At 39.2% G+C, this 23,788-nt stretch overlaps 1 protein-coding gene, 1 long non-coding RNA gene and 1 pseudogene across 3 annotated transcripts; 2 read left to right on the top strand and 1 right to left on the bottom strand.

The window, feature by feature from the left end:
* Positions 1-5,664: 5,664 nt before the first annotated feature.
* On the top strand, positions 5,665-8,360 carry LOC148147925 (uncharacterized). The gene is made up of 4 exons (XR_015759264.1): positions 5,665-5,864; positions 7,213-7,258; positions 7,405-7,540; positions 8,323-8,360. It is a non-coding gene; the product is annotated as an uncharacterized LOC148147925 (long non-coding RNA).
* Positions 8,361-8,617: 257 nt separating this feature from the next.
* On the top strand, positions 8,618-13,629 carry LOC122558845 (glutathione peroxidase 1-like; annotated as a pseudogene). Its single transcript, XR_015759363.1, has 3 exons — positions 8,618-9,055; positions 10,322-10,663; positions 11,367-13,629. The product of XR_015759363.1 is annotated as a glutathione peroxidase 1-like (transcript).
* On the bottom strand, positions 12,470-22,697 carry LOC122559242 (uncharacterized protein C3orf62 homolog). Its single transcript, XM_043708623.1, has 3 exons — positions 22,282-22,697; positions 19,482-19,585; positions 12,470-12,723 (listed from the first exon to the last, which is right to left on the bottom strand). Exons 1-3 carry the CDS (start codon positions 22,695-22,697, stop codon positions 12,470-12,472), a joined length of 774 nt encoding a protein of 257 aa, XP_043564558.1.
* Between the last annotated feature and the right edge of the window lie 1,091 nt (positions 22,698-23,788).

Below are 23,788 nucleotides of genomic sequence, written 5' to 3'. Positions count from 1 at the left end.
GATGGTTGAATTCACTTTTGGAGATAGTCAATGTCTGAAATTTGTGTGGCATAAATTCTGCTTGTTATTTATTGGCCCAAACTTGAATGCTGTCCTAATGTTGCTGCAAGGAAGCATGGCCTGCTTCAGTATCTGAGAATTTGTGAATGATGCTGAATATTGCACAATCATCAACAAACATTCCCATTTTTGATCTTATTTTGAGAAAAGGATCATTGGTAAGAACACTACCCTGAGGAAATCATTCAATGTTCTCCTGGGGCTGAATTGCTTTGCCTCTCTGAACCACAACCATCCTTCTTTGTACAAGGTATGGGCCAAACCAGGAGAAAGACTGCCTCTTTATTTCCAACACCTTCAATTTCGCTGGGGCTCCTTGATGCCATACTCCATCAAATAAAGCCTTGATGTCAAGGGTAATCTCTCTTACCTCCCCAATTCAGCTCCACTGTTTAGGTTTTGAACAAGGCTGTAATGAGATTTGTCCTGTATATTCTTGGGGATCTTTATGCATTATTGAGTAAATGCTAGTGTTGCAGTTAAATGGAACAGCTTGACCAAGGGCACAGCTAGTTCTACCTTTAGTATAGTGGACTAAATGGAACTTGCTGAAGAATGTCATCTATGATATTGAGAATCTCAGGAGGAAACCAAGATGGATTATCCACTAATCTAACTGCAAAAGCGTTAACCTCATCTTTTACACTGATGACTCAGCACCTTTCCTCCTCCTTCCATTACTTTCTTTTGTGACCCATCATTACATTCTTTCACTTTACATCAAGAAGCCACTCAATCAGTTTACTTCTCCTGCTTTCCACCCTTTCACTCTTATTCTTTCCTTCTGCCACCTTCTGTCATTCTATACCTGTCTAAAATATAAATTATCTGCACCTGCACTATTTTCCACTTCTCGTGTAAGGTCACTGTTCTGAAATATTACCATTGCTTTTCTTTCCATAGCTGCTGTTTGATATGGTGAGCATTTTAAACATTTTTGGCTTCCGATCTTTCATCATGTTGTCAAGTAGTTACTATCACAAAGTTGGTGTATAAAAAATGGCAAAATTGTAAAATGGGAGAAAGCACTGCAACATCCCTTTGAAAACTGGTGTTCTTTTTGGTACTTAGAGATTTAAAAATGAATGTCTGTGGGTAAGTAGCTGGAGGTGCTCACATTGAAACAATGTATCAAAAAGCCATTCAGTTAGCAGCATTTCTACCCAGACAACAATTTAAATTCAGCCAATTAATTTTAAAAAAGCACTTGGAGACTAAGGACCAATTAAATTCAAATGTGATGGTGTTGACAACCTGAAACCAATTATATAAGAATTTGATATGCCATGCGGTTAATATAACAGAGGGGCAATGGGACAGAGAAGGAGAGCCAATTCAATATCTGAGAAAGAAATACTGGGCTCACAAGAAATATCTATGCTCTCTAAAAAGGAACTACCTATCTATAAGGGTACATGACACATTCAGCAAATGTTCTTGACACCAGAAAACAACTGACAAAACATTTTAGAAACAGGAAGATGATTGTAAAACATACAGAAAATTCAAGAGGATCCATTCTGTGTGAACTTTGAGACTTAAGTTTTAATTTATTATTTTCTTTTATCTAGATTTATATGTGGGACTTGTGTTATTGAAACAGCATACCAATAGAATCTTGTTTTATTCAGGAAGGGGTAGTGAGAGGGATTGTTCAGTTTGTTAGTTGTTATGTTAATTTGTCACTACTGGAGTTAGATAAATAAATAGTGAGTTGTTAATTGTAGAGTGAGTTAATTTTATTTAACAACTTTTTTTAATAAGATTGCGGGGGGTGAGAGGTCTTGCTGGAGTGTTGCTTTTCAGGTAAGATATAAGACTGAGGTTTGTATTTTGGGTCAAGTTGGACTATTTAAAGACGAACAAGAAGTTTTCCTGACCAATATTCACCTCTCAATCATTGTCACCAGGAGCAATGTGCTTCAGAATTCTTGTTGCTGTTCCTAGTCGGAAGAGAGCAATGGCACATAAATCATTTTGGCAGTCGTACTCAGATAAGCTACACATTACTTCTTGGAAGGTGCTCAGTGTTATAGTGATCGCTGTGAACCCAACATTCTCCTCTGCTCAGTTGGAGGTGTTCATTCAAGCTATGTGTGGTCAACTTCCGTACCTTCTTCCAGTTATAATTCCTCCTATGATTGTTTACATAGCAAAAAAAAGTATTTGTATAGCACTTTTCACAACCTTGATGCCCAAATAATGAAATACTTCTGAAGTGTAGTCACTGGTTTGTGGTTTGGTTCCACTATTGAATAATGGTTGAAAGTCTCCTTTGGCAAATTGTCATCTATTCTGTATTAGGAAGGTTATCCTCTTCCTGAAAGTGTCTAAGGCTGGACTCGAGTCGATTCCTGCAAATACCTTTTATTTACACAATAATACATTTTCCTGTCAAGATAAAACATCTCACTGATACAAACTGCTCCTTCTCTCTTCTTAGACTCTGCCATGTCTCCTGATATCACTGTTACAGCATCATATATATCACCATCTCATTATAGTCACTGATGTAATTGTAGAATGATTGACCATCAATTAAGTTGAGGAAGTCTTTTATAAAACTAATTAAAGCAAAACTAAGAACTGCACATGCTGAAGATTTTAAAGTCAGCAGGTCAAACTCAGCAGCTTTGGCAGCATCGGTGGGAAGAAAATAGAGTTAACATTTTGAATTCAAGACTGTTAACTCTGCTTTCCTCTCCACATATGCTATCACAGCTAATTCTTCTAAACAAAAAAAGAGTCCTACTTCAATAGCCCATGCTGAAATTAGAAACAAATGGATGCTGAAATTAGAAACAAAAATAGAAATTGCTGGAAAACCTCAACAGAACTGCTTCTAACTAACTCTTCTGTATTCCTGATGAAGGGCTTTTGCCTGAAACGTTGATTTTCCTGCTCCTCGGATGTTGCCTGACCTGCTGTGTTTTTCCAGCACCATTCTAACCTTGACTCTCATCTCCAGCATCTGCAGTACCCACTTCTGCCTAATTCTCACATTGTCCCACACTACAAATCACTCATTCTTCAGCAGAGGTCAGCAGAGAACTGTTTAAAAAAAACAGGAAGTACGATTTTCCTCAGTTTCAGCCCTTTACATGCACAATGAGAAACTGTCAGTCCTCAGCTAACAATGTCCAGAGCTGCAAATGTATGACACAGGTAAGATTGTGTGGTAAGGGGTCACACAGGCTAGAAACATTACTCAGCCTTGATTTCTGTCCAATGCTGATTTAGTAATTCATTGACAGGTTGATGGAAATGGGCCAAATTGATTTTTGCATCCGTCCAGCAATTCATAGTTTTCAAAATGGTAAAAAGTGAGTGATATGTGTTTGGGACTCCACAGACCCCCATTTCTGGAAATCTGGAAAAAGTGTGGAAGTAGATTCTATCACAGTAGACAATACAACTTCACTGCTGCTTCTCAGATTACAATTTTTAAATCTTTGCTGTCTAGAATATTGATGTGACACAATCTAATAGCGAGAAGACCTAATGAGCAGACTTACATACTGCACATGCAGAGATGAGCCAGACTGCAACACCAGAGTGGTAATGATAAGAATGTGGGAGAGGTCCCTCCATGAGGCACCATCCCTATCAGCTAAACCCACAAAAGCTGACCCATATTTAGGAGGACATTTAGTAAATGCTGGAGCACAAACTAATAAAAGCCATTGGAAATAGGTTCCCAAGCCAGATGGCTCCACAAGGCTTTATATTGGCTACTAAAAAGTTAATGCAATTACCAGAGCCAATTCCAACCTGATATTCCAGCTGGAGGATCGCAGTGATTGGTAAAGCAGCCTCCCAAGAGGTTTATTCATGACTGCCCACAAGAAGAAAATCTTGAAACAGCAGACAGATTATACCAGTGTTGAGATATGGCATTCAGACACTGAAATGCCCTTTTCAAAGGTAAGTAATGCAGACTTATCTAATTGTAGTGTGTCCAAATGATGTTCTAGAGTTCAGTGACACTGGGGAAACATACTTAGAGCAATTGGCTTCCAGAGAGTACAGACCTAGTGGTCAGTCTTGCAAAGAGTGAGTTTGTTAAGGCTAACCTAACCTACCTCGGTCAAGGATGAATACAAGGCAGAGGTGGGTACTGCAGATGCTTGAGATTAGAGTCAAGATTAGAGCGGTGCTGGAAAAACACAGCAGGTCAGGCAGCATTTGAGGAGCAGAAAAATTGACGTTTCGGGCAAAAACCTTTCAAGGATGAGTACTACATAGGGCTGCAAATGTAGAAGCAGAACACAGTTCCACATTCCCACAATAAAACAGGAAATCATGAGGTTCTTGGGAATGTGTAGGTTCTACTTAATGTTTGGCCCAAACTTCAGCACAGTAGTGATTTCACTGACAGATCAAATACAGAAAAAAAGCAAAGATAGTACGGACTGAGAAATTCAGAACTACTTTTGAAAATCTGAAGGCCATTTTGACAAGTGAGTATCTGCTTACAGCTTCAAACATTAAAAAAGTATTTAAGGTGAATTCATAATACAGAGGCTAATGGGTACTTCTCCAAAGAAGTAAAACAAGTATCAGAGACAGTACTCCATGTCAGAAAAGGTAATCTTAGTTTATTACAGGCTTAGTTTATTACAACTTTGAGATTTCTTGGCTTCTTTGTCTAAATTATTAGAATAGATTATAAATAGCTGAAGTCCTACAATGGTTTCTGTGGCCTCCACCAATCACAGCTTGTCAACTTTATTTAAATATTTTCCAGTCATCATTTGCAATCATAACCTTTAGTCCAGCTATCATCTTTCTACCTCTTTCCTTGCTGTCCATAAGCTGGTCATGGCATTAATCAACTCCAGCCTCCCCACTACTCTAGACCCATTCCAACTTGCCTATCAGACCAACAGATCCACATCAGATGCCATATCACTGGTCCCCTTCACTCACCTTGACACCAAGAACAGCTATGTAAGAATCCGACTCATTGACTACAGTTCAGCCTTCAACAATATTATCCCCTCAGACTGATTACTAAACTTGGTGATCTGTGAAGATTGGGGAGAATATTTCACCCGCACTAACACTCAACACTGAAGCCCCCCCCCCCCCCCCCCCCAGGGGTGCCTAATCAGCCCCCTATTGTACTCACTATATACCCATGACTACGTCACCAAATACCAGACTAATGCCATTTACAAGTTCGCTGATGACACCACCATAGTTGGTCGAATCTCAGATGGTGACAAAACAGACTACAGACGGGAGGTGGAAGACCTGGAAAAATGGTGCACTGAGAACAACCTAACTCTCAATGCCAGCAAAACCAAGGAACTCATTATTGACTTTTGGCAGGATGTTACTCATGCCCCCCTACACATTAATAGCACAGACGTGGAACAAGTGCAGAGTGTCAAGCTCCTGGGAGTAGTCAGCCACAACAAGCTTTCTTGGACTCTTCATGTGTACGCACTGGTTACAAAGGCCCAATAATGTCTCTTCTTCCTCAGGCAGCTGAAGAAATTTTGCATGACGGCAAATACCCTTGCCAAATTTTATAGGTGTGCCATCGAGAGCATTCTGTCTGGATGTATCACTACCTGGTATGGCTCCCTACCATTCAAGATCGGAGATGGTTAGAGAGTGGTGAACTCGGCCTGGACATTCACAAAGGCCAACCTCCCATCTGTAGAATCCATCTACCAGGCCGGCTGTGAAGGAAAGGCCGCCAGCATTCTCAAAGATCCACCCCAACCTGGCAATGCTTTTCTACATCCTTTACCATCAGGGAGAGGTACAGAAGCCTGAACACACGCACCAGCTGGGTTCGTAACAGTTTCTACCCTACTGTTGTTAGAATACTGAATAGACTCACAAACTCTTAACACTTGCCTGTACCTGTGTTTTTGTTTTTGCCACTGTTTACCTATTATTTACTTATCTATGCTACTTAACTATGTGATCTGCCTGTATTGCTCGCAGGACAAAGCTTTTCACTGTGCCTTGGTGTACGTGACAATAAATTAAATTCAATTCAATTCTCCATCGAGAAAATATATTACCTCCAACTCCATGACACCTTATCATCCTTTTTGTGTGACTTTAATGAGTGTCTTTTATAAATCCTTAAAAATGCCTTTCATCTCCCTTACTAATGACAGTCTCAAAAACTTCTAATTAATTTGTCAAACATGAGTTCCTTTTTGTGAAACCGGGTTGACTTTGTCTGATCATACTATGATTTTCTAAGTGCATTGTTAAGACTTTATTACAAATAGAATCCATCGTTTTCCTGATGAATTATGTCAACTTGAATGTTGTTCCCTCTCTCTCTGCCTCCTTTATTATATTTGCTTACTTTCAAGATGTCAAGGCCATTCTAGAAGCTCAGCGATTATGCAAAATCATAACCAAGGCATACACTATCTCTGCAGTACCTCTTTTAGAACATTTGGATGAAGGCCATCAGACCTGGGGACTTGCTGGCTTTTAGTTCCTTAGGTTTCTCCAAAATTTTGCTCTCCTGATATTAATTACTATACAGTCCTCACACTGATTAGCCACTTGCTTACACCCTGTTTCTTGTATACAATTTGTGTCATCCACTGTGAACATCGATGAAAAATGTTTCTGCTGTTCTCCAATAGCTCACACTGCCTGTAATGGATTCATGTTTACTTTAGTAACTATCATTTTTACGTACTTGTAAAAGTCATAATGTGCTTTTCAATCCTGGCTATTTTAATTCCACTTTTTCCCTTTGCTCTGTTGTGCAATAGGCTTTTAAAACATCCTTATGGTATTCTAGGTAACATGTGATTTCTGTGGCCCAAGAAGACTATACTAAACTCAATTTAGAGTACAAGGAATAGCAATTCCTGTACAGTCTATTAAAAAGACTGCATTTTACCCTGCTTCTGTTAATTTATGGTTAGCCAGTACAGAGGCAGGTGGATTAGTTGATGGGACTTTTTATGGAATGGCTCCTAGGCCTGACTAAACAGCAATTCGTAATCTCAGGGCTGGTAAAATACATGTTACTGATTGATGTATGCATGTTCATGTGTGTGTATGTGTGGGGGGCGTATGTGGGTGGGTGAGGGTGGGGTAAGGAGGGATAGTTAGATGATGTTGCTTTGTGTTCTGATTTTCTGTCTTCTTGTCTATGCCCAGCTATCTTTGGAGAGAAAGCATCAGTGCACTTGAAGCAGGATACAAGGTGACTTGCAAAATTAATAATGGAATGCTGAGTTGGTTTGGCAAAGTTACAGTTATAGTTAACTTAGTCATATTTTTTCATTTGCTTGGACCATTCCAAAGGTTCCTATACATGGCAATGTACTAGTTTGTTTTATTCATTTACAGGATGTGGGCTCAAATTTTTTGCCCTTTATTTCGATCAAAGTGGTCTGCTAGGCCATTTCTCAAGGTGAGGAGAAAGTGAGGACAGCAGATGTTGGAGATCAGAGTCGAAAAGTGTGGCGCTGGAAAAGCACAGCAGGTCAGGCAGCATCCAAGGAGCAGAACAATGGACATTACACCCTTTATCAGGAATGTGGGGGTGAGGGAAGGGTGCTGAGATAATTTGGAGGGTGGGAGTAGGGGTGAGGTGGCTGGGAAGGTGATAGGTAGATGCAGATGGTGGGGTGATGGTGATAGGTCGGCAGGGAGGGTGGAATGTATAGGTGAGACGGAAGATGGACAAGTAGGGCTGTGCTGAGTTGGAGGGTTGGATCTGGGATGAGGTGAGGGCAGAGGAGATGAGAAGTTGAAACTTTATTGCTGGAACAGCACAGCAGGTCAGGCAGCATCCAGGGAACAGGAGATTCGACGTGAAGGGCCTGTGCCCGAAACGTCGAATCTCCTGTTCCCTGGATGCTGCCTGACCTGCTGTGCTGTTCCAGCAATAAAGTTTCAACTTTGATCTCCAGCATCTGCAGACCTCACTTTCTCCCAGAGGAGATGAGAAAACTAGTGAAGTCTATGTGGGGTTGGAAGGTTCCAAGGCAGAAGATGAGGTGTTCTTCCTCCGGGTGTCAGGTGGCTTGGATTTGGTGGTGGAGTAAGTCCAGGATTTGCATGTCCTTGGTTGATTGTGGGGGATTGTGAAGTGGTGAGCCACATTACTCTGAGTCTGGAACCAAACTAGGTAAGGACAGCAGCTTCATTTCTCTAAAAGACATTCTTTTTAAAACGACTATCCATTAGTTACTTGGGTATCATTACGCTAGCGTTTTATTCCACTTATTTATTCACTGAATTTTATACATTTTTTTCACGCAGCTTCTATTGTGAAGTTCGATCTGTATTCTGGACCATGGCTCCTCCAAATACATAGCCACTATCTACCTTTGTCTGTTATTTGGCCTGGCCGGCTGAGGCAACTCAATGACAGTCTGAATGTATGGGACTGAACATTTCACTCGAAAATTCTCCTGAAACAACATCAGCCACAAGTTATCAGGGGTTTCCTCTACATCTATATCCAGTAGGATATTTAAGTCTAGTAATGAAACTGTCTACGCAAACAATTGATGTGTCAATTTCCTGAATACCGCTTTGACGTATTTTGTCACTTGCTGGTACAACAATTACAAAAAAAACCTACCAGACACAGATATTTACCAACGTTTACCCATTTTAGTTTCATTTATCTCGAGCTGGGAATACATTTTCACAACACTCTGCTCTGCAGAAGGACTGTTGGGTGAAAGTTTTGATTGGATACATTGAGGCTAGTACCTGGCTAGTGTTCAACGAGGATCTTCGGGAATAAAGAGTTTAGGAGATGGCGGCTGTCTGTGAAAAGAGATTTTATGGGTTTTCCGCCAAGCTTCTCAACGGCGATATCCTACACTTCTCCAAACTCCAAGGGAAGGTGGTGTTGATCGTAAACGTTGCCTCCCTTTGAAGCACGACTAGCAGGGATTACCACCACTTGAACGAGCTCCAGAAATGTTTCGGCAATCAGGGGTTTGTGGTGATCGGTTTTCCCTGCAACCAATTCGGATACCAAGTACGTTTAGTTTTTCACTGGGGCCCATTATTTTTTAAAATGTCTTTTGCCCTAGCCTTTCCCGGCCCCGCGTATTAATTCATTTTTGTTCTCTTGTGAAAACCTAACCTTTTTTGTTGTTGAATAAGCCTTAATCATAAAGCCGTTGTCGTCCCTATTACACAAGGTTTAAACAGTTTAAAGCTAAATTAAGTTTTACCATTCTGTTTGCTAATTACATTCGTTTTCGATTCTGTGCGTTAGAAGTAGGATCCAACTTGTGTATTTTATCTTGGCGGCTGTTCTATTTTTAAGAGTTTACTTTCATGCTGAAATTGCATTTATCGTATTCTTGTGTTTAATTTTGTATAAATCTTGCTCGGCATCGATGAAAGTATGTTTGTCATTTGTTTCAAAAGTGCAAAGTAGGAAGACAGCGTTTCCCATTCTATCCCAAAGCGTGCAATAGGAATGTAGTTATCTTCTCTTCGCGCAGCTGTGGATGGCACAGCGATGGGAAAGAGTCAAAATTTTCAGGAAAGCGTGGTATCTTTGTACAACTTTATTGCGCGTGGTCAAGTCTGTTACGTATAGTTAATTGCATTCGGGACTTACAAATGATTGAAAATCGGGTTTTCGCTTCTGTAGAACTCAATGCTCCCTCCCCCGTTCTTAGGTTTTCGACAGGCTTCTGTGGTGCAGCGGTGGAATCTCCACCCTTGAGGATTCCTGATGAAGGGCTTTTGCCCGAAACGTCGATTTTCCTGCTCCTCGGATGCTGCCTGACCTGCTGTGCTTTTCCAGCACTTCTCTAATCTAGACTCTGGTTTCCAGCATCTGCAGTCCTAGTTTTTACCTAGCAGACATGATATTAACGTGTTATGAATCGTATCTGGGGCAGATTAATTAAAAATATCAATAAACCCAGTCTCCGACACTGCAATGTGAGATTTAACTTTCATAGAGTTCTTATAATGCAGTGGTAGACTCTCCCTTTGGGCTAGGAGGTCTAGTTTCAAGGCCCACCTTCTCAGACATGTGAATAGGTTGATTAAAAATACTCCAACTTCTGAGGAACATGCATAGCAACAAACCATCCTTTGAATGGATATTGGAATTAACCAGGGGATTGTTGCAAAATAAAACTTGCCAAAAATTAAATGTACCAATGCTTTGTCAAAATGCTTCAATTATGTTTGAACATCTGCACAATTGTCAAATAATCCAGTAAATGATGCGCCAAGTATTATTTTTGCAGTTGACATTGTTTTATCAATGGTTTTGCAGGAGAACAACGATAATAGTGAGATCCTCAATGCCTTGAAATATGTTCGCCCAGGCAATGGTTATGAGCCAAATTTCTTAATAACTGAAAAGACCCTTGTAAACGGAGTCAATGCAAATCCAATCTTCACTTTTTTAAAGGAGAGGTTGCCTGAACCTCGTGATGAACCAAACATCTTAATGACTGATCCCAAGTTCATTGTCTGGAGCCCAGTCTTTCGGAATGACATCTCCTGGAACTTTGAGAAATTTCTCATCGGGGCAGATGGAGAACCCTTCAAGCGCTACAGTAAACGTTTTGTAATCACCGACATCGCAGAAGACATCAAAATTCTAATGCAAAAGGTCTAAAATTAGAGAACTTTTAAAGTGTAAAAAAATGTACTATCCTATGATATTAAATTGTGACAGTTTGCTAATGTTGGGCTAGGATGGTCATTTGGTATATTCAAGAGCTCAGTTATAAAATGTAAAGTCATACTGTCATAAAATTATCGCATAGGATACAGGGGCAAATTTTTTTTCAATCACACAGGCCCTTCGGCCCAACAAGTCCACACCGACCCGCCGAAGCGAAACCCACCCATACCCCTACATTTATCCCTTACCTAACACTACGGGCAATTTAGTATGGCCAATTCACCTGACCCTGCACATCTTTGGACTGTGGGAGGAAACCGGAGCACCCGGAGGAAACCCACGCAGACACAGGGAGAACGTGCAAACTCCACACAGTCAGTCGCCTGAGGCAGGAATTGAACCCAGGTCTCAGGCGCTGTGAGGCAGCAGTGCTAACCACTGTGCCACCGTGCCGCCCCCCTTCTATCTTTGCTCCTAAACTTCTCCCAATACTTCAGCATTAGCGAGGAGTTGACTGCTTGAGGGTCTCAATTGCAGCAACTGTGTCCATTTCCTGTTAAATTGAGGACACACTGGGGACAGAAGGAAGAGTCATTCGGGAAATTTACAGATAGGATCTATAAAATCCTGCCAATGGATCCTCTACATTGTTTTCATGGTATCCTAATAAATCTTTTCCTTGTTTTAGAAATGTGCTGCTGGCAAACGAAAAAGACGTAGATGTTCTCCATATACTTAAAAGAGGACCCTGCACTGATTCTTGTGAAGCAAACATCTGTAATGTTAAGCATTTTACTATATGATGGTGCTTTTTGAAAGGTTAACCAAAGAGCACTTGAATCTTGTAAAAGACTAACATGTTACACCATAACCAGCGGAAAGGGCTCTCTTTAAATAAAACTGTTCTGATAAAAACAGAACTACCCTGGCATTGGTTACTTTGACACAAAATTATGCTTTTTTTCTTGCATTACTGTGAATTCTTGTTATGTTTTATGTTTATTGAAAGGATAAATGTTTGTTTACTGGTTAGGAAATAATCTAGCACTTGGGAAATAACTTATCATATGATCCTGCATGTTTAACCAATATTGTTTATTCACAAAACTATTCATTCGGCATATGGAAATGTATACATATTTACAGTCTTCTCTGGAACATATTATGTGACATTTAATATATAGTGCAATTAATACATTTGTCAGTGTTTTTAAAAATAGGTGTGTGTTCACTGTCATACTAAGCTTGGATTACTTAAAAATTTAAACTTCTCATCTCTCATTGAGCTGCCAACAAATTAAGCGAAATAGTAGTGAGTTGCTGAATAACTTGTGACATACCTAGATTTATTTCAGAGGTATTAATTATCAATGTGAAACCATCTCTACATAAGGTATGGGTCAAGGCTTATATTTCATAAAGCAATTAGAACCAAGTATTTTTTGTATTCTGTTCTATCCTTAATGCAAACAGAATGCAAATTTGCAGCTGTACTTAACCTTTTCATTTGTTTTTTTAACAAGCAAAGCATTAGCCAAAAGCAGAATGGTAATCCTTTTGTTTCAATCTCACTCCAACATTTTCCACTATCATTATTTACTTTGGAAAGTCATTCAATGTATTTGGTTCTTTCAGTAGATGTTTGTGCTCCTGCAAAAAGCTGAGCAAGTATTCTAACTGGAAGACAATTTTAAATAGGGTGTTCTCTTAACTTCAAGACCAGGTACAATATTGGGGTATGCTAAGCCCCTTAACTGGTTACTTTATATTTATATTATAGTTATTTATGATTCATAACTTTTTCACCAAGTTGTAGTCTTCCTCCAAATCCAAGACAATATTAATCAGGTTGTCATCATCTGAGACTCTGTATTTTCCAGTATGTGGCTCTTTCTTTATTGGGCTATATGGTGGATCCGCAAAAAATAGGGCTAGAGTGTCTTCTGCAGAAATGGACCCAGCCGATTGAGAAGGAGATAGACAGGATTCACTGAAAGGTTCCAGTTTTCCTGCCAAGGCTTCAAGTGTTCGCATACTGGTGCTTTCTTAAAATACAAGGCATCAGTTAAGTGCAGGAGAAAAACAGTAAAACAAGTCATCAAAGCTGCCCTACTGTGACGAAAGACATGATATAGATATATAAATCATTTTAAAAATTTGAATTTCAAAATAGTGGCACAGAGGTGTTGGTTATTTTTGTGAAGGATCTATTTTTTAAAAAAAGGTCAAACAGTTCTTCAGGAACAGTGACTTAATCCATGAATCCCTGTAGTGTTAACAGAATACAATATTTATGCTAAAATAACAACTAAGTGCTAGAGAAACTCAGGTCTGGCAGTATCTGTGGAGAGAGATAAACAGAGTTAATATTTTGAGCCCATATATGACTCTTTCTGTTTTAATTTCAAATTTCCACCTTCCACAATACTTTGCCTTTATGATGTTTGGGCTGTTGGGTTTATGACAGAGTATACATTGAGTGCATTAATTTGTTTTCAGCTGAGAATAATCAACAATTGAGTTGAGTTTAGAAAACCTAAAGGTGGAATGGTTTTAGGGCAGTTTTGAAGAAACTCAGTTGAGTTAGAATCAAGAATAGCTTCTCTCCTAGAAGGGCATTTTTCAGATCAGCTCAGGGAATAAGTTATATCAGCATAAGTTTAATTAGTGGTTTCCATGTCTTGAAAGTTTGGTTAGAAATTTGCAAATTATCAGAAGCTGAGAAAGTTTAAGCTCCCAGTTTTGAGGGTGTTCATTTGAGAAGACTACAGTTCACAGGAAGGAAACGAGGAAGAATCAGTTCGGTAGAACTTAAGTTTTGACATAGGGTCACTTCTCTGAATTTGAATTTCTATAAATGGTGCTGTGTTTTAAGATTTTTCTAACAGTTAAATATTTAGATAGCTGGATTTGTATTTATTTTATTATTAAAATTCTGTTGTTAAAAACTCTCTATTGCTTTGTTTACTCTGTTTCAGGGTCTGACCATCACATTAACTAAAATTGAAAAGAAAATCCATAAAGTCAGCTTTTATTCTAGGATATGATTTGTCCAGAGGTACTATCAATCAGAATCAAATCGAGTAGGGATTTTATTAATTTAAGGGGAAATTTCATTCCTCTTAAACACATGCATTTGTGGAAATGCTGGATATTAACTGGGAGTGTTGTGATGTTTATTGTTTTTTGCATGGATTGTATTTTTAAAATGGCTTTGAATGTTGCTAGGTGTTTCCTGAAAGTAGAAGATGTAACAGTGAAATATTTGAAATATTTGACTAAGACTAAACTGAGATAGTTAACAGATAAATTGGAAGCAGATTTAAAATCAGGGTCTTTACAAGGAACAGATGCTGAAAATGATTACCAACATTCGAAAAGGGTAACCTGAAATTGAGAAGTCACAGCCCGAATTTACTAAGATATAGTTAGAAATGAAAAACAAAGGAAAGAGAAATGAGAAGTCTTGATTTAGAAGTAAAAGAGAAGAAAATGAAAAGAGCAATGGAACAGGAAATGGAACTAAGAAAGATTAAACTTTAAAGAGAAAGACAAACCAGACAATATGACTTCGTCAGCAAAATGTTTAAAAGAAGAGGTAGTATCTTGGAGGATGATTCAGATTCTATTGATGGATTTAACTAAAAATCTGCACTTAGTACCTAAATATATGGAGGATGAAGTTTTAGAGTCATAGAGTCATAGAGATGTACAGCATGGAAACAAACCCTTCGGTCCAAACCGTCCATGCCAACCAGATATCCCAACCCAATCTAGTCCCACCTGCCAACACCCGGCCCATATCCCTCCAAACCCTTCCTATTCATATACCCATCCAAATGCCTTTTAAATGTTGCAATTGTACCAGCCTCCACCACATCCTCTGGCAGCTCATTCCATACACGTACCATCCTCTGCGTGAAAAAGTCTCTCTCACCCTAAACCTATGCCCTCTATTTCTGGACTCCCCAACCCCAGGGAAAAGACTTTGCCTATTTATCCTATCCATGCCCCTCATAATTTTATAAACCTCTCTAAGGTCACCCCTCAGCCTCCGAAACTCCAGGGAAAACAGCCCCAGCCTGTTCAGCCTCTCCCTGTAGCTCAGATCCTCCAACCCTGGCAACATCCTTGTAAGTCTTTTCTGAACCCTTTCAAGTTTCACAACATCTTTCCGATAGGCAATATTCCAACAGTGGCCTAACCAATGTCCTGTACAGCTGCAACATGACCTCCCAACTCCTGTATCCAATACTCTGACCAATAAAGGAAAGCATACCAAACGCCTTCACTATCCTATCTACCTGCGACTCCACTTTCAAGGAGCTATGAACCTGCACTCCAAGGTCTCTTTGTTCAGCAACAGTCCCTAGGACCTTATCATTAAGTGTATAAGTCCTGCTAAGATTTGCTTTCCCAAAATGCAGCACCTCACATTTATCTGAATTAAACTCCATCTGCCACTTCTCAGCCCATTGGCCCATCTGGTCCAGATCCTGTTGTAATCTGAGGTAACCTTCTTCGCTGTCCACTACATCTCCAATTTTGGTGTCATCTGCAAACTTACTAATTGTACCTCTTATGCTTGCATCCAAATCATTTATGTAAATGACAAAAAGTATAGGGCCCAGCACCGATCCTTGTGGCACTCCACTGGTCACAGACCTCCAGTCTGAAAAACAACCCTCCACCACCATCCTCTGTCTTCTACCTTTGAGCCAGTTCTGTGTCCAAATGGCTAGTTCTCCCTGTATTCCATGAGATCTAGCCTTGCTAATCAGTCTCCTATGGGGAACCTTGTCAAACGCCTTACTGAAGTCCATATAGATCACATCTACTGCTCTGCCCTCATCAATCTTTGTTACATCTTCAAGTTTGTAAGACATGATTTCGCACGCACAAAGCCATGTTGACTATCCCGAATCAGTCCTTGCCTTTCCAAATACATGTCCATCCTGTCCCTCAGGATTCCCTCCAACAACTTGCCCACCACTGAGGTCAGGCTCACCGTTCTATAATTCCCTGGCTTATCCTTACCGCGATATTTCCCCTAACTTGAAAACCTAGCTGGGCAGCAAGGTAGCCAAATATTGTTTAGACCTTAATATAATAAAGGGTTATGACAGGTACAGCTATGACTGTGTGTGTACATTTTTCAGAAAGACAAACTAAAGATTATGAAAGTGTTTAAAATATTTATTATCATGGAGTTTTGTTTTCATCAAATTGTTCAGATGTGTTATTACACAATTTTGGAACAAGAGGAATTTGAACTAAGGCCTTACTGGCTCCTTGTGCTATATTATCACTGTAGCACAAAAACGCCTTACTCAATGTTTATAAGCTCATCACTGAAACTTATCAATTAAAACTTAGAACTACAAGAAAAAGAACAATTAGATGTATAAATTTGCAAGAGAAATCTAAATGTTGTAGACTCAGTAATTTCAATCATCGAAGTTGGAACAAATTTTGAGAATTTAAAAGCAAGTTACGACTACAGAAGAAATCAGAAACTGCATTCCTGCAAATCCAAAAACCTATTTAGATGAGCATTGTGTCAAAGATCTGAGAAGGAGCAGTTTTAGTAGACACCTATGATATTTCACACAAACAGTTATGTGTGGGGAATTGGTTACATGGGAGTTCACGAGGAACTTGGAGGAATAGAAACTTTGCAGGATGGAGAAGGTAGTAGTATTAGAGAACAAACAGAAGAATGCTGAAGTAATAAAGGAGAAAAGCCAGAAATAAAAAGTAATATAAATAACATGGTTCCATTGTAATTAAACCATACATACCAAAGCCAATTGCTGGAAACTAAATGGGAAATCAATTGCAGAGTAGGAATGTCCAAGGAACCTTCATAACAGTGGACTGCAGGAAAGGAAATAGATATTAAAACTATAGCTGCAGTACAAAGAGAATGTTTCCTTAGAATTTACTTTGTAGGGAGAGATGGCTATGGACAGTCAAGAAGATTCTTCTTCCTGTACTTATAAAGAGAATCAGACCACTGGAGGCTTTGAACATTTTACTCAAAAGAAGAGGTGTTTTCATATACTCAACATCAAGGATGTAAAGCAATAAAGATACTGAGAGACTCTGCAGTGAGTCATTCATTAATGCTGGGTGATGATGGAAGGGAGGGGTGTGGTTGTAAACAATGCAAGGGTAGAGCAGACTGAGACTGAAAACAGTGCTCTCACTGGGCTGTATGCATTGGGAGATCTTCCTGTACTTGGTACAAATTACATTGGTAGAAGGAAGAATCTGATTGGTAACTACTGGCAAATCTTTCTACCTTTCTAGTTTTAATAAGTAGTCTTATAGGTTATGGGATGCCAGGTCACCTCTACCAAGTTGAGTTTACAAGTCATGGACACATCATATGCCACGGGCTGCACAACCTTGAACTCTGGATTTTAGAAGCAGAGGTGCCGTTCAAGTTACTGTTGTGTTTCTACAAGCCAGAAGACTATGTGGATATAATGTTTAGGTCATATCATGACTGACAGAGGTGTACAGGTAATGAGATAATGAGTGATTGCTAGGCAGTCCAAGCAGTGTAGGAGTCTCCTGAGTCTTTTGTGCTTACTGATTGGTATTTTGGATACTGGTGAGGATGTAGTTTGTCGGGAGAACGCAGTCAGAACCAATTAGTGAGACTGTGGGTGGCTCCTATACAGAGGGAGGAAGAATAATGGAAGAGTATAGGGATAAGGAAATTCCATGGCTGTCACCAGATTCCAGGATGGTATGTTGTCTCCCTGTTGCCAGTATAAAAGATAGAAAAGGGATCAATAAGGGTAGACATAAAGCATTATTGACTAAAGAATCAACCACAGCTTTGAAGAGTGTGAGGGATAGTTTCTCTCTCAGAAAGGAAGTTTTCAGAGTATTTCAGGAAATAAAGTTCCTCAGCAGAAATTTAATTTGTGCAGCTTCCAAAGCAAGAGAAATTAATTAGAAATCTGCAGGTTATTAGCATCTAGGAAATCTTAAGCTCACAATTTGGTGAATATGCATGTAAGAAGATTCCACATTTCACAGGCAAGATACTAGAGAGAATCAGTTATGTGCACTTCAAGATATGATATAGAGATGTCATTTATCTGGATTTGACATTCTAAATGGAATTGAGAAATAGAAAGATGTTAACACTCAGCAAAACAAAATTTTCAAACTAACTGTGGACTGCATTGAGAGAGCTTTTGAAAATGTATTTCTTATTTTGCGTAATAAACCACTATTATGTTGTTAAAAATTCTGCAGCCTTGTGTATGCACTATGTTTCAGTGACTAAATATGAGGTTGATAAAAATTTAAAAAGTACATATGGGCTATCCTACCAGGTTTAATTCTTGGATCTGACTTGTCCAGTAGTACCATCAGATGGGATTTTAACATTACAGGTTACATAAACATCTTTAAATTAACACATTTTCAAGATAAGTAACCATATCTTGAATCTATAACTTGAAAACAATACTTTGACTAAAATGTACTGTTCAAATATAAAGTGAAAATCATTTGTTTTTATTAAGGCAGGTTAGTATGATTTGACTGCAGTGACTATAAGAAACTTGGGGAAAGTTGGAAAAGTGGTTTTAATGGACAAGGTGCAGGACTGGATACACTGTTCCCAAGACTAAACACTAAAGCTTTAAAAAAGAAACTGAGTTGTTAATTTATTGTTGCTAAGTTCAGTTTGTCTAATAAAATGAGAGAGGCATAGCACCTTTGTCTCATATAAGACTTATGTCTTGCCACGAGAGAACAACAGGACGTTTCTCTGAACTGGACAACCTCTTGATCAGAAAATTTCAATACCTGGAGGATTCCGATTTTGGAATTTGAGCAGCAGTTGGCATCACTGCAGTACATCTGCAAGAGTGAGTGGTATGTGAACAGTATGTTTCTTGATATTGTCACTCCACTATTTAAGAATAGCCAGGCAAAGAGGAAACAATATTCTAGATTAGAGTGGTGCTGGAAAAGCACAGCAGTTCAGGCAGCATCCATGGAGCAGTAAAATCGGCGTTTCGGGCAAAAGCCCTTCATCAGGAATACTCCTGATGAAGGGCTTTTGCCCGAAACGTCAATTTTACTGCTCTTCGGAAGCTGCCTGAACTGCGGTGCTTTTCCAGCACCACTCTAATCTAGAATCTGGTTTCCAGCATCTGCAGTCCCTGTTTTTACCAAAGAGGAAACAATGACCAGGTAGATTGGCTAAATTCAATATTTCTGAAGAAGGGCTCATGCCCGAAACGTCGATTCTCCTGCTCCTTGAATGCTGCCTGACCTGCTGCACTTTTCCAGCAACACATTTTCATCTCTAAATTCAATATAACCTATTTCTCAAGTTTGTAATGGTGTCCTACAAAACATGGAAAAAAAGCATTTCTCTTTTTACCATTACAAATATTGTTTGCCAAAATATTTTGTCAATTTTATCATAACAAAGTAAAAGTCTTGAGGTGTTTTGTGTTGTACAAAGCCTGTACAAAGTACTCAAGGTTCACAATCATGGATATAAAGTTGTCCAAATGCATTCAGTGTTTGGCCTACTTGCAACATGGTCTTACCATTTTTTCATCTCTTATGCTTTGAAATATTACATTTTTTGATTGAATTGGTATGAAATGTTACAGTTTGATATGTTGACAGTTGCTAATTTTAATTAAAATACTGTACGAAGGACACCCTTGGGAATAGTTTTTATATACTAATATTCAAATAACCTAATTTTGATGAGTGTTACTTAAATAATGGAGCAATTCTGGCAATAGACAGCAATTACCTATAACTTCCAGAAGATTCTTGGTCAGTTCCTCACATGAATTGCTTGGAGAACTATTTCCCTGTGCTTCTAGACATGCATAATTGTTGGCTTCTTGTGAAGAACTTTGGAAAAAGGACATGCATTTTTCAAATTTAAATGAATGTATGAGAAAAATAATGCTTATCTGAGTTGCTCAACACTATTTTTTGCTCACCACACAGTACCAACACTCTTAACTCAAATTACAAATATCAGGCCAACATTTTGCAGTTGTTTGCCAACAAGCTGAGGGTGAAGTGTTGGTGCTACTGCATTGGGAAGGCTGCACACGAAAAAGAGTCTGGTATCTTCCTCCTGCCATAGCATATTACCAATTACAAAATCTTAGCACTTCAGCTACTAGGTGGTCACTTAGAGACCCAATTAAAAGCCACTTCCCACCTCTACAGTCATAATGGGCAGGGGTAGTGCCATCCTTGATGAATGCTCCTTGATTTAAAAAGGCACTTCCCCTGGAAGCAGTGTTTGTTGGGGGTTCTTGTCTGACTCTGGCTTGGATGGATAATTGTTTTATTGAAAGATCATATCAGTGGGTGCAAAATTCTGACATTACAAATAAAACAAGCAATTTAACATAGTATAGTGTAAATATATGGCTTAGTTTGAGGCATTCAGAAGCCTTTAATGATAGATTTGTTTCAGTACTTATAATACAATGTTATACTTAACCATTAACTAGCACAGTGTGTAGTGTAACCCTTGTATGTACGAACAGACAGTGGAAAAGTACTGAGTACATCTGACTTGTAAAGATATGCTGATGTAAACACACAATAGGAATGACTTTTAATAAAGAGCAGTGTGTACTGGCGGCCTTGGTAGCGGCTGGGAGAGTGAGGCAGACAGCGGGGGTGTTGCCGCCCTGTGAGTGCAGATGCAGGACATGTTGTAAGCTGTGGTAAAAAAAACAAGAACTATTTCGCGCCACCACCTGCAGAAGGAGGTCACATGGGGTCAGATATTCGGGAACGCGAGAAGGCGGAGAATGGAGTCAGGTCAACAGTCAATCAAGAAGACAACCACACCTCAATGCTTGCAAAATGTTCTGTGATTACATGACGTTTTGTACTGTATAAAAGACTGGGTCAGGGGCAGGATAGGGGTCAGACTTCGTGAACTGACACACTCTGCTGTTTGTCAGGGATGGGAAGGTCTAGACCCAGAGCTCTGTATGCTTTATCCACTTCCTGCTAAAATAAACTAAAAGTGTGAGACCGAATATCTTCTCCTATTGCTTCATTTAAAGAACACGCAGGACTTGGTTCACACATAGAGGAAAGTAAGTTGGTAGATTGAGCCAAAGTCCGACAATAGACAATAATTAAAATAAAGTATAAAATAAAAAGAATACACAATTATGGACATTTAAACATTCAAACAATGACAATATATTATAAAATGCAGGTCTCCTTAACTTACAGAATAAAAATTAAACATCTACTGCATTCTGCATTTTTTATTAAGGTCCGTAAATCATATGTTGTCATGCTCAGGAAATCTTACACATCTTGGAGGATTCCTTGATATTGAGATATCATCTTGCTTATTACACAACTTCAGCCGCGGCAATTATCATCCTCAATTGGATGGCAGCCCCAGCAAAATGCCACTTTCCAAGGTCCTAATGCTTGCCCGATTGCAGTAGCACCTGTTTTTAGATGAGTAATGGGATTTAAGAACTGACAAAATCTAACTCAAAATCTAAATGACCAAGACCAATGCATGAACTTTCCTTTTCCTCTTGATGCCATAGACCAGCAGATCCTCTTTGGCTGTCTTTCCTCAGTCCAATGCCAAGATTTCTTTCTAGTTTCACGCTGATACCTAACTTAAATCCTACATTGCTTGCAGTGCCCTCTAATGTTCTTACCTCTCCTTTTCCAAACTGCTAGTTTGATATCAAATTTTTTGCATGAGCTAAAATCTCCTCTTACTAAATATCAGCATGTCCAAGAGTTTGTCTCTTGGCAACATTTCGGTGCTTCTTAGAATGACCCCAATGATCTAACTACCACATCAACATTATGTATTCAGAAGATGTGGAATGTTGGTGCATTGCTTGATTCTGCACTTAGCTCCCTTTAATCATCTATCCCATTATGAAGGCTGCTTTATTCTATCTCCATGTTATCTCCGTATCTGCTTATATTTTCCTCTTGCGTTGCTGAAACCCTATTTCATACCTTCCTCACTTCAAAACTTGAAATCTGTATTTGTTTCACAAGCTCACCTTCTGCTTCAGTTTTTTTTGAAAACTCAACTTCTATAAAGCATTACATCCTGTGTTCTTGCAAACAAAAGTGTCTCATTCATGAAAATACAGCATATCCGAAGCTCTATACTACTGCACTTGTCTTAGTATACTCAGTATACTGCACTTGAATTTCAAAATTACTATTGTTCCCAATTGCAGAACGACCTCAACCCACCTAACCTTTACAAACTCGTCTTGGAGCACATATCAATCTGTCCTTTCATAGAGGACTTTTAACCTTTGACTTTCCAATCTAAACTTGACAACCACTTATTTACTACAATCATACTATTTGAATTTTTTACCCTTGTCTAATCAGATCCTTCCAGGAGCTGGTCTCCTCGTGGTTTTCTTGTCCTAGCCTTGCTATCACTACTGTTTGCTCATGTAATCCATTTCTCTGTATTCTAAAATGCGTTGAGACATCATCTTATGAATGTGAGATGGGAAGATGTACGATCAACGTCAGAAAATTTTACAATTCCTAGCTTTGTTATTCAGTACCTGATATATTCTTGTGTAAAATTATCTGTGTTCTCACAACCATTTTCAAAGAGACCATCAGGCACTGGAACATTAGCATTCAGCACTAAGCCTTCCGCATTTCCAAAAACAAGCCGTTTTACTTTAAAGGAAATGTTATTGCAATCCATCAGGGCAAGTTCTGCAGGCACACAGTAATATGGTCCTCTCTCAGATAATACTTGCAGAACTGGCTGCGTGAGATGTGGCGAATTGAAAGGTGGATACATTCTAGCAATGGGATGGTTAATGAATGCACCAGCGTTTGGTTGCAGTAACCTTCCTGACTCAAGCCACTCAGGATCTGAAGAGAACACAGGAGATACAATGTTGTCCTCTAGAGCTCGGTCCAGAGCAGCTGCTAGGTCTTCCCTGCACTGTTTCAGTTTCTCAGACATTTTATTTCACTGTATGGAAAAGCATAACAAAATCTAATTTACTTCTTTGCATTAGAAACATGTACAAGAGTAATGTGAAGATACAGGGAAATAGTAATAAAACATTGATTAATAATAGTTTTTGTTTACACCAGTTAAAAATATCAGCATACTGTTGAATGTTTATGTAAAAATGGCTGTGAATTGTCTGATACTTTCACTTCATTGAGTTTTATAAGCTTTCATTGTTATGCATTAGAACTGTGTTAGAATTATGGGGTTGGAGTCATAACGATCAAAGATGATCAACATTGATCTCTATAACTAAAACAGAGACTCTCATCAATCAAAATATTTACCTTCTCTCTTGTCACACCTTACCCCACAGAAACACCCTTGCATAATTACACATAGTACAGAAGGAGTAGGAATAATATAACATGGTCACAGCTACCAAGTTGCTATTGTCATAGTACACGCACTGGTAAGAAATAGGGGTGATGATTGAGAATGGAGCAAGGCAGTGTGATACAGTTTCCTTGAACACAACAATAATCCATTGGTAAAAATAAAATGAAGAACTATGGATGCTGGAGATCTGAAATAAACAAAAACAAATTACTGGAGAAACGCAGCAGGTGTGGCAGTATCTGTGAAGAGAAAACAGTACTAACATTTCGAGTCCAGTGACCCTTCTTCAGAACAGACAGCAGCTAGGAAAGATGGTATTTATCAATTATCACACCAATACCCATGACTAACCATCCACACACCTTACCTCTTGTAAGGACTCCATTCTATTCTCCCAGTTTCTCTGACTACATTACATCTGTTCTAATGATGCCACAAGGGGCCCTCAAAAATGTTCACCTTTTTACTCAAACAAGGATTCCCCGCTACTGTGGTTGACGGGACCCTTAGTTCTGTCTGACCCATTTCCCATGCGTTTGCCCTCAATGCTTCTCTTCCCTGCCACAATAATTATACAGCCCCCAATCCTCATTTGCCACCCAACAGTCTCTGCATCCTAAAGATCATAAGCTGCCATTTCCACCACTGCCAGACACATTCCCCCTCCCTCCCTTGTCAGCACTCTCAGGGACCAGGTCTAC

Source organism: Chiloscyllium plagiosum, unplaced genomic scaffold (genome assembly GCF_037043375.1).
Source record: "Chiloscyllium plagiosum isolate Xiang-an unplaced genomic scaffold, Cpla_swu_hap1 HiC_scaffold_14, whole genome shotgun sequence".
NCBI classification, from domain to species: domain Eukaryota; kingdom Metazoa; phylum Chordata; class Chondrichthyes; order Orectolobiformes; family Hemiscylliidae; genus Chiloscyllium; species Chiloscyllium plagiosum.
Note: the sequence above shows the minus strand (reverse complement) of the source record. Positions and strands in the feature narration are given on the sequence as shown.

What these genes read in the sequence shown, in the direction of transcription:
- LOC122559242 (XM_043708623.1), bottom strand. Translation starts at nt 22,697, where the DNA reads ATGTCTGAGAAACTGAAACAGTGCAGGGAAGACCTAGCAGCTGCTCTG. An exon ending in TTTACACAAGAATATATCAG is followed by an intron (nt 19,586 to 22,281) that starts GTACTGAATAAC and finishes CTTTTTCCAAAG; the next exon opens with TTCTTCACAAGAAGCCAACA. An exon ending in GAATCTTCTGGAAGTTATAG is followed by an intron (nt 12,724 to 19,481) that starts GTAATTGCTGTC and finishes TTGTATTTTAAG; the next exon opens with AAAGCACCAGTATGCGAACA.